Raw genomic sequence first — 17,246 nt, 5'->3', positions numbered from 1 at the left:
GTTGTAGTCCAAGAACATCCATATGATGTATTCTCCAGCGTTGGATCAAATATTGATACAGCAACATCATATTTTAAAGCTGAGTGAGTGCCATCGAGGCAAATGGGGGCGGGAGAGTCATCCGTAGAACATAGGGCTTTCTAAGGTGTGCATTACCCCCTCCAAATGAAGCCAGAAAATGACGATTGAATATTATGTTAACCTTGCTTTAGATGTGTTGACCTATAGGCCCAGTTCTTTTGTGTGCACCTGCGTTATAATCTAAATCAAGCCTATTATAGCTATGCTGCTTGATCCTTTATTTCATGGCTTTGCATGAAATGAAGCCATGATTTCAACTTTCTTCCTGATGGCAATTTTTCTATCAACTTGGAAGATGGATGGGCTGGATTTAACAGCCTTTCCAGAACACCCAAGGGGGGTGTTGCATGTAACAACAGCATGCCAAAAGTTATGAATATGATTGATTCCTGGCAGAAGGCCCATGGGCTTCTGGCATAAGGTGAGAGCAAAACAACGCTCAGAGAGATAAGATTCCTTGGTTCAACCGAATGAAGCTCTGTGGTATAATCAGCCAGTTCTGGAGAAATTTTGAGTTCCCATAAAATTTCCTCTTTCGGAGACACAATCTGTACTGTATATAGAAAGCGAAGAAAGTCACGTGGCGCTAGTGCTTCATCAGTTATACTACCCTTCCTATCTGCTCTGGGCCCAGTTCCAAAAAAACTACTGTTCGCATTTAAAGCTGGGAATGGCTTGAAGTGAGATTGCTTCTGAAAGTGCCTCCTTACGATATATACCTGCATGGATCCTAAAGTCATCCTCAGAGCCCCTCTTCTGGATGCTCCTTGTCCAAAACTTGGGAGTAACATGTTAAAAGCGATGGTAGTGTTGCTTGTAACATTTTCCTTTTGATACCACGAGTATCTTTTTTGCCAAATAACAATAACAATAAGAACAACAATAATAAAAGGAACAATTGGTAACATCATTACCTGTATTTTTAAGTGTAATGAGTAATGCTTCTTACTCCAAAACACTGGAGGTATGGAGAGTTACTGGAATAATTTTAATCATTTAAATATTTCTAGATGTTTTAAAACATAGCAATTAAAGTTTGTGAAGAAATTATATTCTGATCCCAAAATAATCAATAACATTAGCTCTATTAGATTTGTAGGGGTTTCCCTGTGTTGCCTGGGCTTTCCAAGGAATAACCCCTGATGCCTATGCTGGCCAGCAGCAGATGGCAGGTGCTGGCCGTGTTAATTTCCTCTACAGCTTTAGGGGCTGGCAGGGGATAATGTACCTTAAGATGCCATTTTGCCAAGCTGCTACCATAGATGATAGCAACAATCTTGGCGAAACAACATCTGGGCAAGGGCACCAGATGCACTCTCTGCCAGAGAAACCATCAAATCCTGAGCTGGTTCTGCAGCAAACATACTCTGGCTTCTGTTGGAGTTGTTGCAACCTCCGATGCTTCCTTTAGTAGGTGTGGCTAGGAGGAACCTTTAAGGGTTGGGGTGACTGTCAGTCTATCCAGCACTGGCTAGTTGTTCTTTCCCTGCCTCTGAATTCAAAGAGAACCATGCCTCTCTGCTAAGAGCTTTTTCCCTTTTCTTTTGTCTGCTGGCAGTTAGTCGGTTGAAGGCAATTAGTCCGTTGAGGCCTATTGCTTGAGTCAGCCATGTTGTTAGCTTGCTGTTGTCTGTTCACTGTAAGTAAATGAAATGTTTTGAATTATTTCTCCTAAAAATGTTTCAGAGTGAGTTATTGAGACAATAAGTGCCAGTTGATGAGAAGAAAAAGGGTGGACTAATCTGAGGAAGTGGAAACTAACTCTGCTCTGTGAATCTCTGTATTTCTGCTGCAAGCTAAAGGAGTTGGGCCAGAAATTCAAAACTCCTCAACAGTTTCCCTACATAAATTAATGTTGTCTCATCTTCTTATGGCCTGCTTGGACTACCGCTAGTCTTGCTATCTGTCTGGGCTTTAACAATGAACTCTAACAATTTGATCAAGGCTGTAGGCACCAGCTGTAACCTTGAAAAGACAAGCTATGGCACATTAAGCATGACAAAAACGGGCAAACAACTTTATGCTGAAAAACAGGCATTTGTGTTTGCTGGAGGTTTGTAATTACGAATGTTTTTTTTTTTTTTTTTTTAAACTGTAACATGTAAGAAGTTTTGAAGAGGAATATAATCCTGGAGAGACTAAAGGTATTGATTACATGGGGAAGTAGATTGTATTTTGGACCGCTTGTGGGGTGTCCTGGTGCAATCTAATTCTTGGTGATCGACAATGTACAGTACAGGGAATTGCTCTCTGGCTCAACATCAATCTATGCCCAAGCCCAACATTTTTGGTTCAGCTGTAAGGCTTCTACTTTTGGGGGTCAAGGTGTAGCAGTTATCTGACAAGCAGAAGAGTCAGTTTAAAGGAGACTGCTGCCTGAAAAGCAACCCTTTCTGGTGTGATAGGACACATGCCTTCCCTGCTGATAGCACCCTAAGGTTCTTAAATCGTGGGTAGCTCATGACTAGAGATGGGGGTATCTGTATATATATATATGAATATCCCCGTGCAGCTGGACTTAATGAGGGGCCGGCTCCTGCAGCCTCCCACTCCAGGCAGGGGGAGGAAGGATGAGTCTCCCTGCATGGCTGCTGAGTCACTAGCCGAGCAGAGCTCCAGGAGCGATTGGAAGGATGAGCAAAGCTGCCACTGGAAGGGCTAGCCGCAGGGGGTGGACGCTTGTTAAGTCCAGTTGCAGGGGGATATTCGTATTCAAATGCAAATCCCCCCATCTCTACTCATGACTTATGAGGGGCGGCTTGGCCGCTCTGAAATTTCTACCTGACGTTCTTGCCTGCTTTGGTTCACCAGCTGCCCTTGTCTAAAATGTGCTTCCAGATGCCACTGGAAAAGCTGTGCCTCAACCAGATCTGTACTGCTTACTGCTGCTACCTCTCCAAATGGATGGGTATAATATTGCTTGTTACGTAGGTGGGTTGCTGTGGCTCTATGATGTTTGCTAATGATCCTGCTGTTATACAGCCAACGTCAATAAGTGGCATTTGGGAGAAATATGACAATTTTAGAGGAATTTGTAAGGGAGTTATCCTGCCCACTCAAGACATTCAGGGCTAAAAAACCCAAAGTGCTGCAGAATTTCCACTAAGGGGGAGGAGGGTGTCCTGTCTACACCACAGAAGAACTTGTTCCCATTTGATGCAGAACAAACCTGTATGACTTCAACCACAATATTTTCATTTTCAGAGTGGTTGCTGTGATAGTCTGTTACAAGGGGGGCAGGGGGAAAGTAAAAAAAGTAGCATGACACAGTATTCACTAACAAACTTATTATGATGATTTGAGGCTTCTGTGGACCAGGATTTACTTCATCCCATGAAGAAAATGCTACTTAAATTAGCAAGTATTCATGTCTATGATGGGCAGTGGTGGAGGAGAATGGAAGGGAGGGAGGTGACGTCAAAGACCAATAAAATCCAAAAACAACAAAGTGAAGCAAAGCCAATGGCACAGCATCAAAATAATTACAGTAATCATTAACAAAGCAGTATAGGTGACAAAGCTGTCTGGACAGCTCAGTGGCTTAAGGTATCTGGCTGTGGAGCCAGAGGTTGGGAGTTCAATTCCCCACTGGGCCTTCTGGGAGAAGAAGACTGGATTGTCATAAGTCAGAATTGGCTTGACAGGACATGATTATTATTATAGGCGATAAGCAGGTGATATAATGGTTAGCATGTTGCTGCAATGGACCTTGAGAGACACAAGTTCTAGTCTTCTCTGGGCCATGAAATTCAGTGTATCACCCTTCAGGCTGAGAGAGTTACTCATTCACTTTGCAGGGTGCCATACGTAAGCAATGCAGACTGTAAGGTCAGAAAGAATCACTCCACAGTTGAAGAATTTGCTCCGATGGTGTCAAAGTGAAGACTGCTGTTATGCCTGCTTCCCTTCATAGGAAAAGCTGAGTTGGATGGCTAGATGGAAGGAGGGGTGAACAAGCTTACGCTGTGATGGTACATTTGTCTGAGCTCACACCAATTTTCCAGTGCTTGAGCGTGAACAGTAACAAGCAGATGTAAGGTGAGTATGTGTTGCTCTGAAAACCTGGCACCTTCACTATAGATCTGTACCCATCAGACCACTAAGTTGTGCTAACGTAATGCTAAGATGCTATCTTGAGATTTGGCAGGAGGAAACATGCAAGCCATTCAACTAATGATAGGTAAGACTTTTATTAAGAGTTCCAGTCCTGCTGCATGGTAGAGTGAAGTGGGCACCTCCGTCACAATGGTAGGCCCTGTTTGGAGATACCACGGAAAGTCAGAAAACTGGGCACCATGTATCAGAGAATGGAGCTGCACCTTAACAATGATAAAGAGTTTTTGCTCAGCCCAAGTTTATTCCTTCTTCCAACTGCTTGTAGAAAAGCAGTGGTGCCACAGCACCCAGGGACTCTCATGGTGAAGCCACCTTCCTGCTTGCTAGCCTAGGACTTTATGGTGTGTGCAGAGAAGACGTATTTCTGGAGAAAAACAGAGATTGGGGAAAGCACTTAAGGAAAGGAGACACAATTCGTAGCTTTCTGGATGTGGGTGAACTACAAATCTTCTCAGCCCTTGCCATCAGTTATGCCATCTGGAGTTCATGGGACTTGCAGCCCAGTTCTATCTGGAATGTGTCACATGTTGCTCTCCCTGGTTCGGAGGTGGCTTTTTTGTGATCTTAGGCTTCTCAGCACAAAAAGGGACATTATAACTCAGAACTGTGTATACATCAAAATGCACTTGGCTTTCGTGAGGAATGAATACCACATACCACTGGCCTTTCCTCCCCCCCCTTTTTTTTGCTAGGGTAAACTTAGCCATAGAGACAATCTTGCAGGTGACAGCCCATAGAAAGGGTATGACGGCCTAATCAAAAAGCAGACTTGCCCTAAGTAGAAGTCATGGAAAGCTGAAATATGAGAAAATTCTAGAGTTGACCCATAGCTCTACTTTTCTTGTTGTTTTCTCAATGTATGTATGTATGTATGTATGTATGTATGTATGTATGTATGTATGTATGTATGTATGTATGTATTTATTTATTTATTTATTTATTTATTTATTTATTTATTTATTTATTTAGTTTCTCACTTCCATTGGGTTACAACTTGTAAAATAGAAAGCAAAAATAAAAATAGAAATATTAAAACCAATAGCAATAATCTTTTTAAAAAAAAGATGGCACCGACTAATCCCAGAGCAGATGAAGGAAAAGAGGGGAGGGGAAAAGAGGAGGGAGGGGAAAAATGGAGGAAAGGGGGGGGTCAACTGGGGTCGGTGTAGAAAGCCTCCCTGAAAAGCAATGTCTTCAATTGCTTCCTAAAAGTCCAGAGGGAGGAGGCTGGGTGGAGCTTTTCTAGAAGCTGGTTCCATAAATTTGGAGCCACTGCAAAGAAGGAGCTACTCTCTTGTATAAAGGATTTATGGGCCTCTCTTGGGGTGGCCACCCAGAGGAGCCTCAGCTGGGATGATCTTGTGGGCTGGGCGGATGACATTAAGGAAAGAAGCTCCAACAAGTAATAATATAATAATAATTTATTGTCATTGTAAGTATATACACAGTATACCCATACAACGAAATTCACAATATGGGCCCAGACCATGAAGGGCTTTGTATGCGAGTGTCAAAACCCTGAACCTGATCTTGGACGCCATGAGCAAAGTAATAAAAGATAAATAAACACATTTTAGATTTTATTTAGTGAAAATCTAAGATTCTTATTTACATGGAATAAGTGATGCAAATAACATCACTTAAATGCTATCACTTATAATTACGAGGTTTGTATATCAGTAAGCTTGGATGTGTAGGTGGTTTGGATGTTAGCCAGACTATTAGGATAGGCAAGATGGGACTCATCATCTGTAGATTACTTTATCAAGCAAGGCTCCTAAAGTCATTTTTGGGCTACAAGGACTGGTGGTGCTTCAGAAAAGTACTGGGAAATGCAGAATATAGCAGAAAACGAAGCCCACCAAATGCATTTGACCAGTGAATAACAGGCAACCATTTCTTGAGAGCACCTGGGGAAATCATTATGAGTATTGTTGAGGTGAAGTGTATGATACTCAAGCAATGACCTCAGAACACTTAAAACTTTATTACACTCTTGGGTACTTTGAGTCTGTGGTCTGTCACAGCTGACATTTATCCCTGAAAGGATTAATTTCAGTGTGAAATCAGATAACCTTTTCAATATCAATGTTCATCTGGATATCAAGGTATTTTCATTGTTTAAAGTCTTCATCCCTCATCAATATAAAGAGTGTTATATATTGTACAAGCTTTATTGTCTTTGTTAATTGTTAAGCTGGCTTTCAGTAACAAGAATCTCCTTTTGGTAATAGCAAGGTTGGCCAGCTCTACCATTAGACAATGAGGCGGTTGCCTGAGATATCATAAATTGTTAACTGTTAGATATGCTATATTGATATTATTACAGCTAAAATCATGAGAGATGTGTGACTAATCATCTGCCTCGTTTGCCACAATAACTTGTCCACCTTTGGGTATTATGTACCTTCACTGTGTACTTTATAGGAGAGAACATGCTATTTGCTATTCTGACTCAGGAAGCAAAATGTTTCAGAGGGTTGTGTTTTTTTAACCAGGAGACAGTAGGTGTTCGAATGCAACCTCATATGCTGTCTGTGGTTTGTTTGACTGGAGGGGCTTTTCTCAGCTGTGGTTTATCCAGCACTAATCAATTGTTCCTTCTACCCTTTGAATTCAAAGAGAGCCCTGTCTCTCTGCAGAGTTCTTTTCCTTCTCTTTTGTCTGATGGAATTAGTCTGTTGTTTGTTTACTGTTCACTTGGTTGCCAGTGTATGAGCTGTAAAGAAAGCAGCATGCACAAATCTGTAATTTCAACCAACTGTAAGTAAATAAATATTTTATTGTTTCTCTTACAAAAGGTTCAGATTGAGTTACTGAGACTTTATGTGCCAGTTATTGAGAAAGGGGTGGACTCTGTGGAACTTACAGCTATTCTCCTTTGTGGATCTCTGTACTTCTACTGCATAGCAAAAGGAAATTTTACCAGAAATTCAAAACACTGCAACAGTAGGAAAGTCCCAATATTTGGTGTTCAAGTTTCCAAAACATTCAGCTTCTGAAAGCAGTGACCTATTTCAAAGTATGTTAGCAGTTTATAAACAGCTGTTAAATTATTTCTATGCACCATTGAACATTTTGTGCTTTTTTGTTTGTTTGTTTCCTATACTTGGTGCTGATGCATCCCCATCTATCCCTCCCCCATTTTATGTCTAACCAGATGTCAGGGGCAAGCCCTAAATAATAGCATCTTGAGGTGGCATATATTTTAAAACTAAATGCAATAAAATCATAAAAACAAAACAGTAAAACCACAGAATCACAGACATTGCAGTAAAAGCTGTTACGGTCCTGTAAAACTATAAAACCACTCTAAGACCAGCTATAAAACATGCTGAATTTCTTATACAATCATTGCTTAGTTCCTGAAATTTATTCAAATTGGTCCCAGGCAAAATTCTTTTTAGAGGATTTTCCATATTTGAGGCATCATAGAATCACAGGATAATGGAGTTTGAAGGGGTCTAAAAAGCCTTTGAGTCCAATTGCCTGCTCAAGGCAGGAATCCAAATCGGAAGGATCACAAACTGTCTTTTGGGAAAAGACAGAGCTGAGGTAGGGACTTTGCACTTCTGCCTTTTCTTTGTTATAATATTTGTTATAATATTTGCATCCCCACTGAGTAGCTGAGCCACTATTTCTTTTCTGTCTTTTGCTACACAGATACCTGAAAATGGATGTTGTTTTTTTTTGCTTTTAGTGTCTCTTGCTAACCTTAGCTTATTTTCAGCTTTTGACTTCCTAGCTCCATCCCTGCAATTCTTTGCTAGCTGTCTGAACTCCTCCTTTGTGGCCTGGCATTGCCTCCACTTCATTCTTAATTTTCAGGTTCTCTTTCAGCATTTTGTGAAGCTACACTGGTCTTTTTTACTGTCTTCCATCTTCCCTTCCCTTCCCTTTTTCCTTTCCTTTCCTTTCCTTTCCTTTCCTTTCCTTTCCTTTCCTTTCCTTTCCTTTCCTTTCCTTTCCCTTCTTTTCCGTTCCTTTCCTTAGAAGTGCATGCTGCTTTTTTTTACTGCACACATATTTAGTAACCAACTGAACAGATCAACAGCAAACAAACAACTGACGAAAGAGAGAGAAAAAGAACACTCAGCAGAGAGGCAGGGTTGTCATTGAATTCAAAGAGTGGAAGGACCTATTGGTAGGTGTTAGATAATCACCCTAGCCCAGAAAAGTCCCTCCAGTGAAACAAGTTACAGGCAGCATGTAGTGTTGCGAATAAAATTACAATAGGCCTGTTGTCCGAAAAGAATGGTGGTGATTATAATGATGATTAACAGCAGTAGTAACAAGAGCAATGCTAATATAAAAATGGTGGGGAATGGCAAAACAGAACTGTTTCCCTTCCAAAATCAGAGCTAAGAAAAATTACTTTTTTTGACTACAACTTCCAGAATCCCCTAGCAAGCATGGGTATAAATACTGGTTGAAATGATATGGGTGGGCCAATGAGCTCTTGATTCCTTTTCCTTCCTGTCTGTGGCTTGAGTTATACCTTTGCTTTTTGGATAGTGGCCTTAAGATCTTTAAAGAAATATTGTAGCTGAAGTTAAAGAAGGCAAAAACCTCAGACTCAAATGAACCTGTGAAGACTGACAATTTTACTGAACTCACATTTTGCAAGCAGTACACAAAGAAATTACGGTATCTCTCTCTCTCTTTTATCTCTGCATATAAACATCTCTGATTAAAATAATGCGTAGGAAGATAAACCCACTGAATAAAACTGTTGCAGCAAAAATGACTGATGATTAAGAGTGCAGCAGTTCAGAAATTATCATGTGTGTATAGAGGCAAAGAATGCCATCCGTTCTCAAAAGCCAACCAGACTTTTGAGAAATGCGAATAGCAAATCTGGTAGAATGTAGTGAAACCACACCTGTGGTGAATATAAAGAAATCTTTCAAATAAATCCATAAAGGTTACTGCCCTATAACATTTTAACTAGAACAGCTCCCTATGCAAACCTGTGTTAGTCATTTTTTAGCACCGTGGCAGCTTGGAAGGGCATGGGAACACAGTGACTTTTTAAGCTATATGGAAGTTCCAAGAATTGCTTCCTATTTATGGCAGTCCCCTTGGCAAACACCTCAGACAAGGCTGGCATCAGCAGCGGGCATGGCTCGGCAGTGCTGAGGTCCAGGTCTTGGGGCTTTGAGGGCTTCCTCTTCCTCTTCCTCCTCAGGTGGAAGAGGAAGTGTTTCCACCTGCCTTGCCTCTGAATGGCTGCGCAGGCTGAGCCTAGCGAGGAAGGATGTCAGGTGGGCAGGACATTTCAAAAATGAGACAGGTAATGTGAGGGAGGGGAAACTGCTGTTTAGATGCTTAACAGAGCTAGCTTTGCATTGATCTGTGGGATGTTCATCCCACTACAGACCTATGGGAAAAGTAGTAGAAGCAGGGTTTGTTTGTTTTTTTAAAAAAGCAACTAAGCTTCTGTTGAGAAAATGATATACTGTATAAGATTTTAAAAAAACCTAAATCCTAATTGTATCTAAATAAATAATGTGTCCCAGAATGACATATAGTTGAAGGTCAGGCAGGAGGTCTCACTTGCTCACACTTGTCGAAAAGCAGCCACGACTGTTGCTTTGTGTTTGGATGAGGACTGGCTAATCAGTGAAAAAAGGAGCTTGGTGTCATGTTTTGCATGGTAGTGAGTAGAGATGCGGGTATTCCTATATGAATTAATGACTTAACGAGGGTCATGTCCACTGCTGCCTCCAGCCCACCTTTCCTTCCAATCGCTATGGAGTGCCTAGTCGGCTAGCCACTCCTGGCAGAAGGAGGGAAGACGAGTCTCCTTGCCAGGCTGACGAGTGGCTAGCTGACTGGGCACTCCAGAGCGATTGGAAGGAAGAGCGGGGCCGGCAGCAGTGGCGGATGCATGAGTTAATTCCAGGTGTGCAGGGGTATTTGTATATGAATACCCGCATCTCTAGCAGTGAGCATAAGAGGGCATCCTGTAGTGTAGGCCATCTTGATGGCTGCCATTGGTGTCATCAACAGTCAGGCTGCTCTTTGCTTAACCACCCAAAAGAGCTCCTGTAGATGGCTCTGTGGAGATGCAATGGTGGCCATTCTTACTACTTCCTCAGATGGAAAGGATAGGGAGATTTCCCTGTTGTCACCATACTGAGGGCAGTGAACCCCAGAACCCTGGACAATTTCTCCCAGTGGTTTCTTGTAAATGTGGAATAATATGAGGGGGGGGGGGTTGAGCAGGAATGAGCCCTGAAGGATGCTACAGACCAGCATTCAAACAGAATTCCTTAATTTCTTTTTTTTTTTTAAACACCTCTATAAATGTTTGTTATACCAGATATAGGTGGGCTGTGATGGACTCTAATCTACCTTAGCACTTAATGCCAGAGTGACACCAATGACACTGCGGTTCCTGTAGAAAATCTCACATACATTGAACATTTTCCTTTGTTAGCTTTCCTTATATGAAGGAGGGGGGTGGGAAGAAGAGGAGATGCTATGGGCAGCTGCTTTTCATCAGCAGCAAAGCAATCTCCAGCAGTGGTAGCTGCAGCCTTAAGAGGCATGCAGGATTTGTGTTTCCAGACAGATACCTGGAGAAAAGATCTGGATGAGGAATGGGCAGAGAATGAGGGAAGAAAGAGACATTTGGTTTGACAATTTAGCAAGGCCATTGCGTTTCCTCACAGGTCTTATCTGCTCCATTTGGTGATTGTTCTGCCCACACCCATCATTGTCTAGTCATTTGTAAGTTTGATTGATGCATTCATATTAGCCACTTACGCACCTTAGCCTTGTGTAAAGAAAGTGATGCACAATGAACATTGACTTTGTCTGAGTTCTTTAATGACATGTAGTTGGCAAATTTATATAATTTTTTTCAGGTACCTGGCAGAGGCCATTTTGCAACCATAATTCAAGAATAACTGAAAGCTTGGAATCAATTAACTGCAAATATGGTAGTTGCAGAGATGGGATAAAATGTTTTTCAGATTGTAATTCCAAAAAGGATTCTGGGAGTTCTTTAAAAAATAAAATAAAACCTTTTCCCATATCAAGTTATTGCTAACCCAATCCTTATTGCAGTAACTGAGACATAACTAAGTTACTTCATTACTGTAGCATAAAATGCATGATCTTAGTTAGCCTAAAGGCTGAGAAACTTCTCCAAGATCAAGTGTAGTTCTATAGCATAGTAGGAGATAACTTCACTCTTTTCACAATGTAACTGTAATGTTACTTTAAAAAATATTTTTACCATTACAGAAGTCTGTGTTCTCAGTACCTTTGTGGATTTTTTCTTTACCACATTTCAGCAGTTTGTGGTGTTCAAATGTACTATACTATGCTATGCTATACCTACAGTACTAGTTACTTTCAAATAATGATGCAAAATATTATTTCTCAAAATCAAACTATTGACTAATTACTTAAAAAGGGGCTTAGAACTGTTACTTCCAAAGCTCTGTGTTCACTACATATTAAAAACAAAAGTGGCGAGAAACAGTTTCCCTAGAACAGTGGTCCCCAACGTTGGGCTTCCAGAAGTTCTTAGACTACAACTCCCAGAAGCCTTCACCACCACCTCTGCTGGCCAGGATTTCTGGGAGTTGAAGTCCAAGAACATCTGGAGGCCCAAAGTTGGGGACCACTGCCCTAGAAAGCATTACACTGTGACTCTATAGCACTTTCCCTTGTATTTAAATACGAGTAACCCAGCTATGTTTCCCTAATGTTTGGAAAAGAAACATATACATGTACACACTTAAGAGTTCTCTTTTTCTAGTTTTGAGAATTAACTGTGATATTTTCTAGGTCAATTGAGTTTTCCAAAATCAAATATGTTTTACAGATTATTACTGATGTATGTGCTGTACTATATACATCAGACTGTTACTGGGGTGTGTGTGTACATGCGTGCGTGCATTGCGTGCGCGCACACACAGAGACACACACAGACACAGGTATGTATGACAAATCTAACTCCCATGTTCTAGGAGTTTATTGGATTTCCAAGAAAACTAATCAAGAGAGAATTCAGTCCGGTCATGCAGGACAATGGAATGGTTAGAACCACTGAGCTATAAAAGGAACCCACCCACCCACCCCTTCATCTTCTTAATGACATTTTCTCCCATGCAGGTGTACAGTCAGTGTGGGTGGACAGTTTCCAAACAACCTCAGAGGAAAGTCTGTTTGTTAGATTGATTCACTAAAATACAGTGGTTCTTTTTTTAACTGACAGATGTCAGTCTTATTGGGATGCAACAACCACTATTATATTGCTAAGTGATGTGGGGGAAAGGCCTTTCCAAAAATAGAGGCACTGTCATACGTTCCCTGGTGCTCCCTTTTGGATCTCATAACAGGACCAGGAGTAGCAGGAGGAGGACAGCAGAAGAAAAGTTACTATTTTGGATGACAGCTTGATGTGCTTGTTATAATGGCATTTCACAGATTACAGCTGCTGAGCAATATTTTCTGTTATTGATAACATATTGTAGGGCATCAGATTGTGCTTCCTTGTGTTTATGTCTGCATGTCAAAAGAAGATGCAAATCAATCAGTAGCAGACAAGTTCTTGTACAGCAGAAAACCACAGATAATGATGGGAAATACATAGTGCTCCCCCCATGTTACCGCACTACATCTTTAGTCATCTCTCACCACTAGCCTGGGTTAGATAGATGGTGGAGACCAAGATGGCTAACATTTATTCTATTATTTAATTAAGAATTATCCCCCGCCTTTAAAAATTTCTTAAGCTGTACTCAGCTCTTCCAAAAAAAAAGGGTTCAGAAAATGCCTTCTGTGGGTCAATGAGTTTGAAGCTGACATTGCTGGAGTTTCCATTTAATTTTGTAGGAAAATGGATTATCTTCTAACTCAATTGCCCTTGCAGGTGCGTTATCCAAATCAGTAGTGAGGACAGATAAACTAAGATAATATATATTTAAGGAAGAAGGACAACAAGAGCCGCTTTCTCAGGTACTTCAGAGCATTTGAATTTACATGGAAAGCAGTTTGAGAAACTAAATATTTTAGGAGCAATAGATGTTGCTACACATGTTTTATCCAGTCAACTGGCTCACTGGGTTCATGCTAATTTTTCTCCCCTTCTTGCAAAAGGAATTGCACTTGCTATCACTCTTGTATTGACTGTTTTGGTTCTGTAGGCACAAATTTCAAGAAGGCAATTATGTTTGACTCCTGAGGGAGCACACACATTTCTATGAAGTTGAAAAAAAAGCAGATGATTGTGTGCAGGTGAACCAGGACACATGAGAAGGGTCTACCGATGCTTCCTATTGACGTGTCCTGGGTTTCTGTTGAGGATATACAGTGGGCATAGGAAGTGGATCCTTTCTCTGGGATATTATCTGGGGTGGCCAGTCTGCTGGAACCAAGCTATGGGGAGGGACCAGAAAGGGCAAAAAAGATGAGGAAGTTGGGGGGGGGGAACTGCCAAAGAATATTGCCCACCAGGAGGGGAATAAAAAAGAGATAGAGTAAGAACTTGGGGCACTTGACGGGGAAGAAGTGTGTGTGGCGGAGAGAACCTGTCAGTAGTTCTGTATAAATGTTCCATGGTTGAGCTGAATGCTGTTTCTGAGTCTCCTTCAAGAGGACAGATGACATTGGGGTATCTTTCATGGTCCCTGTTCCTTCAGATGAAGTATACTCCTTCACATTAATATATTGGAAAGATTGTGTGACGTTCACCTCCTTGAGGCACCTACGTTTTGTGCCCTCACAAAGGTTCTAGTCGTTTTTTCCTTTCACTGCCACCAGTGGATTCCCTCCATCCACAAAATAAATGACGTTTGATCAGACACTTGTATGGTGAATGCAAACAAAATGTATTTATTAAAGTGAAGTCAATTTAATAATCACAGAAGTTCTTTAGATGTACTGTATATACTATTCTTTTGACATATAATTTCCACCTTCTCGATCTATTTCTTAACCAGTCTCTAACTCAATCTCTATCTCTTCTGCCTCTGATTCTCTCTCTGATTCTCAATAACTAACTCTCTCTCTCCTGACTGACTCACTCCTTTCAGGCTCCGCCTTCTAACCTCTCTCTCGGCTCCGCCTCTCCACCACATTTGCCTAGAACATGAATTATACATGACTTATACCTAACAAAGGGTAAATGCTACAGATTGCATCACAATAAACTTTGATACCTCACAAGCCCTGTCATAAGGGGGGGAAATGCCAACCTATTCCTCCCACCCACCCCCAATAGCTCATTATGCAAAATTTGGCCAGAGCAGATTGCAAGTTGAAGGTGGGAGTGTACCAGGCAAAGGTTTCATAATGACAGACAACTTGGATGACAGACAGAATGAGAACAGAGGGGCTTACCTAGCCTGAGCTCAGGCCATGTTCCACACAGCTCACTTCAGGCCTGCCTGAGTCACCACCCATGTGTGTCCCCAACAGATCATCACTGAGGGACTGTGGCCTTTAAACATTAGAAAAAGGATGGCTGTCCTTGTTGTCAAGGGAAAATAAATGTCAGCCTCAGTTTTCCCTCTTGACATTCAATGACAACTTTGAATTACAGCTGAGGCAATTGGCATCACGGTCACATCTTGGTCAGGATACACTAAGAAGGGCAAACTGGAAACATTGCTTTTTGCTTTGAGACAGCTGGTTTGATTTCTAGTTATTTTCATTCCATTCCTAGAACAGGCACAAAGCATGGCTTTGAAAAGCTGCTATGGAGCCTCACTGCCGAGGAAGAACACGGAGGTAACATCAAAACAGAACTCCTCCTTTTTGAGTGCAGACTACAAGGACAGAATACTTTTTTGTTACAAAACCACTCTGTGAAATAAAAATAAACCCAAACCGTGCTTCCAAATTACATATGCCACAAGGAACACTCCATTCTGCCAGGAACCTTATTGTTCCTACCTCGGTGTCGGTAATTAAAATCTAAATACTGCTACACTTGCTTGTAACTGAGACAATGCTGTTATTCAAGAGAAGGTTGTCTAGTTGTTTCTGGAGGAACTGGTAATGCATAAATAGGGACTGGGTGTATGCCACATTCCTGTACAGTAGGAGTGGGAACTAAGTAGTTCTCCTAGGCTATGTGGAGGGCCATAGGCCACCCCAAAACTGTAGCACTGAGTTTCAGTGGCCACAAGAACACACACACGGACCCATTTTACTGTGTTGTAATGGGTTGGCGCCAACATTCAGCCACAAGGAGAAAAAGCCAATGCAAAACAAGCGACTCCTTGCTTTAAACAGTTTGTGGTGACTCGCCACTGAATGTCTGTGGCAGACTTTTATCATGCAGTGAAAGCAAGCAAAACACGTGTTTTAAATGAGGGTGTGTGGGTGAGCCAAGTTTATGCATCACCCACCCACCGATGCTGAAGAGGCTGAAATTGACCAATTCTATGAAGACTTACATAGAATGCCCCCATTGTTCCCATATCTTCTGGGCTTGTATTGAACACACTGATGCATCTCCACTAATGTGATATTGTAATTGCTGCTTCTCTCTCTCTCCCGTTCTCTCAATGGTGGTTTTAATTAAAATGGTCTTCTCTGAGGATCAGCTCATTTTAAGTGGCCAATCAAGAGCTCTAGCTAGCAGGAAAAATGTTCCATTCATCAAGCCACCAGAAGAAAAATACATTAGCTGTTGTTTACAGCCAGTAAATCAAGAAGGGTGAACTAGATGGCTCTACAGTGTTGCTGAACCTGTAGGCAGCCTAGCCAGCACTGAGAGAGTATGGGAACTGTAGTCCCAAACCATTCAGAGGCCCCAAAGTCATCCTCTCCTAAAGTAAGGATAAATATTTCCATCTTATGCTTATCCACAGAACCTCTGGTGACCAAGTCCTATTCAGCGATTACCATATCCGTCACCACTTACACAAAGAAAAGGGGGGCAGCCAGCTGCTTGCTCCATCTTTTTCGCCATGTGAGCAAGGACAGGTCTGAAGAGGTTCATGCATAGGCTGTATACCTAGGCAAAACTTCTGCATACTCCTCCCTGCTCATATGTCAAAAGCAGCGAGGGAATGGGTAGGAATATTGGCCACCCTTTTTCTGTATTTATGTTGCAGGATATAGAAATGGTTACACAGGGCATTAGAGGCTCTGTGTTGTTTTACACAAGGAGCTCTTTCTGAGCACTTGTAGCAAAGGGCCAATTCAGCTCAGCTACCGATTCAGCTTTGGACTTGCACCAGCAGTCAAGACAGAGCTCAGAACATTCTTTTTTAAAGGAACTGGTTATATTACTTGTTACTTGGATGGAGACAGTTTATTATTACCATTAGCACGGCTTCAGCATTGTGTGTTGTTAATGTGTTGTTGATACCAAGAGTTCAGAAAAACATCAGGGGTAACCTTTGGTTCCTTCTAGTGACCAGTTCTGCTACTGCACCCTGAAAATGCAAAACACAAAAGATAAAATTATCATAACCATACTTTCCTTCCCATTTTAGATGGACAAAAGTATGGTATAAAACTAGAAAAATCCTTGCCAAAATGCCTCTAAAAATCCCTTAGGACGTAATTGTTAAAAGTAACTAGAAAACATTACTGGATCATTTGTAACTTGTTACTACTCATTACTTTTGGCGTGGAATAAAACTTGCTGTTGTAGCCTGTATTAAGGGCTGTCCCAAGGAGTTGAACAGCCCCCTGTTGATAAAACCAATTAAGTTACATGGGCCCAGCTTAGATACTATAATCACACACCATCAGAAAACTCAAGGTAATATTTATTTATTTATTTATTTATTTATTTATTTATTTATTTATTTATTTATTTATTTATTCATTCATTCATTCATTCATTCATTCATTCATTCATTCATTCATTCATTCATTTATTTGATTTATATCCTGCCTATCTGATAAATCTATACCTCTCTGAGCGGCTGGCCATATTGAAAATGGCCGGAATGCCATTGCCACTGGTATTGAGTCCAATTATGTAAATCTCAGCTGTGAATTGCCACTAGTTAAGAAGCTGGTGGTCGTGATTCATGTTGCACATTAGTTTTGTGGCTTAGTGTGCAATA

The 17,246-nt window shown here is 41.3% G+C and overlaps 1 protein-coding gene across 1 annotated transcript in view; it reads left to right on the top strand.

The window, feature by feature from the left end:
- The first annotated feature begins 6,854 nt into the window (after nt 1-6,854).
- The window catches only part of TMEM106C (transmembrane protein 106C), a 55,725-nt gene continuing 45,333 nt past the window's right edge, over nt 6,855-17,246 (top strand). Inside the window, exon 1 of the mRNA XM_072991090.2 lies at nt 6,855-6,960. Within this exon, the coding sequence (XP_072847191.1) occupies nt 6,912-6,960 (49 nt within the window). The 5' untranslated portion in view covers nt 6,855-6,911. The remainder of the gene's footprint in view (nt 6,961-17,246) is intronic.

The sequence above is a fragment of the Pogona vitticeps genome, chromosome 2 (assembly GCF_051106095.1).
Source record: "Pogona vitticeps strain Pit_001003342236 chromosome 2, PviZW2.1, whole genome shotgun sequence".
Taxonomy (NCBI): Eukaryota; Metazoa; Chordata; class Lepidosauria; order Squamata; family Agamidae; genus Pogona; species Pogona vitticeps.
The sequence above is the reverse complement of the archived record's forward strand: the minus strand, read 5'-3'. Positions and strand labels throughout refer to the sequence as shown.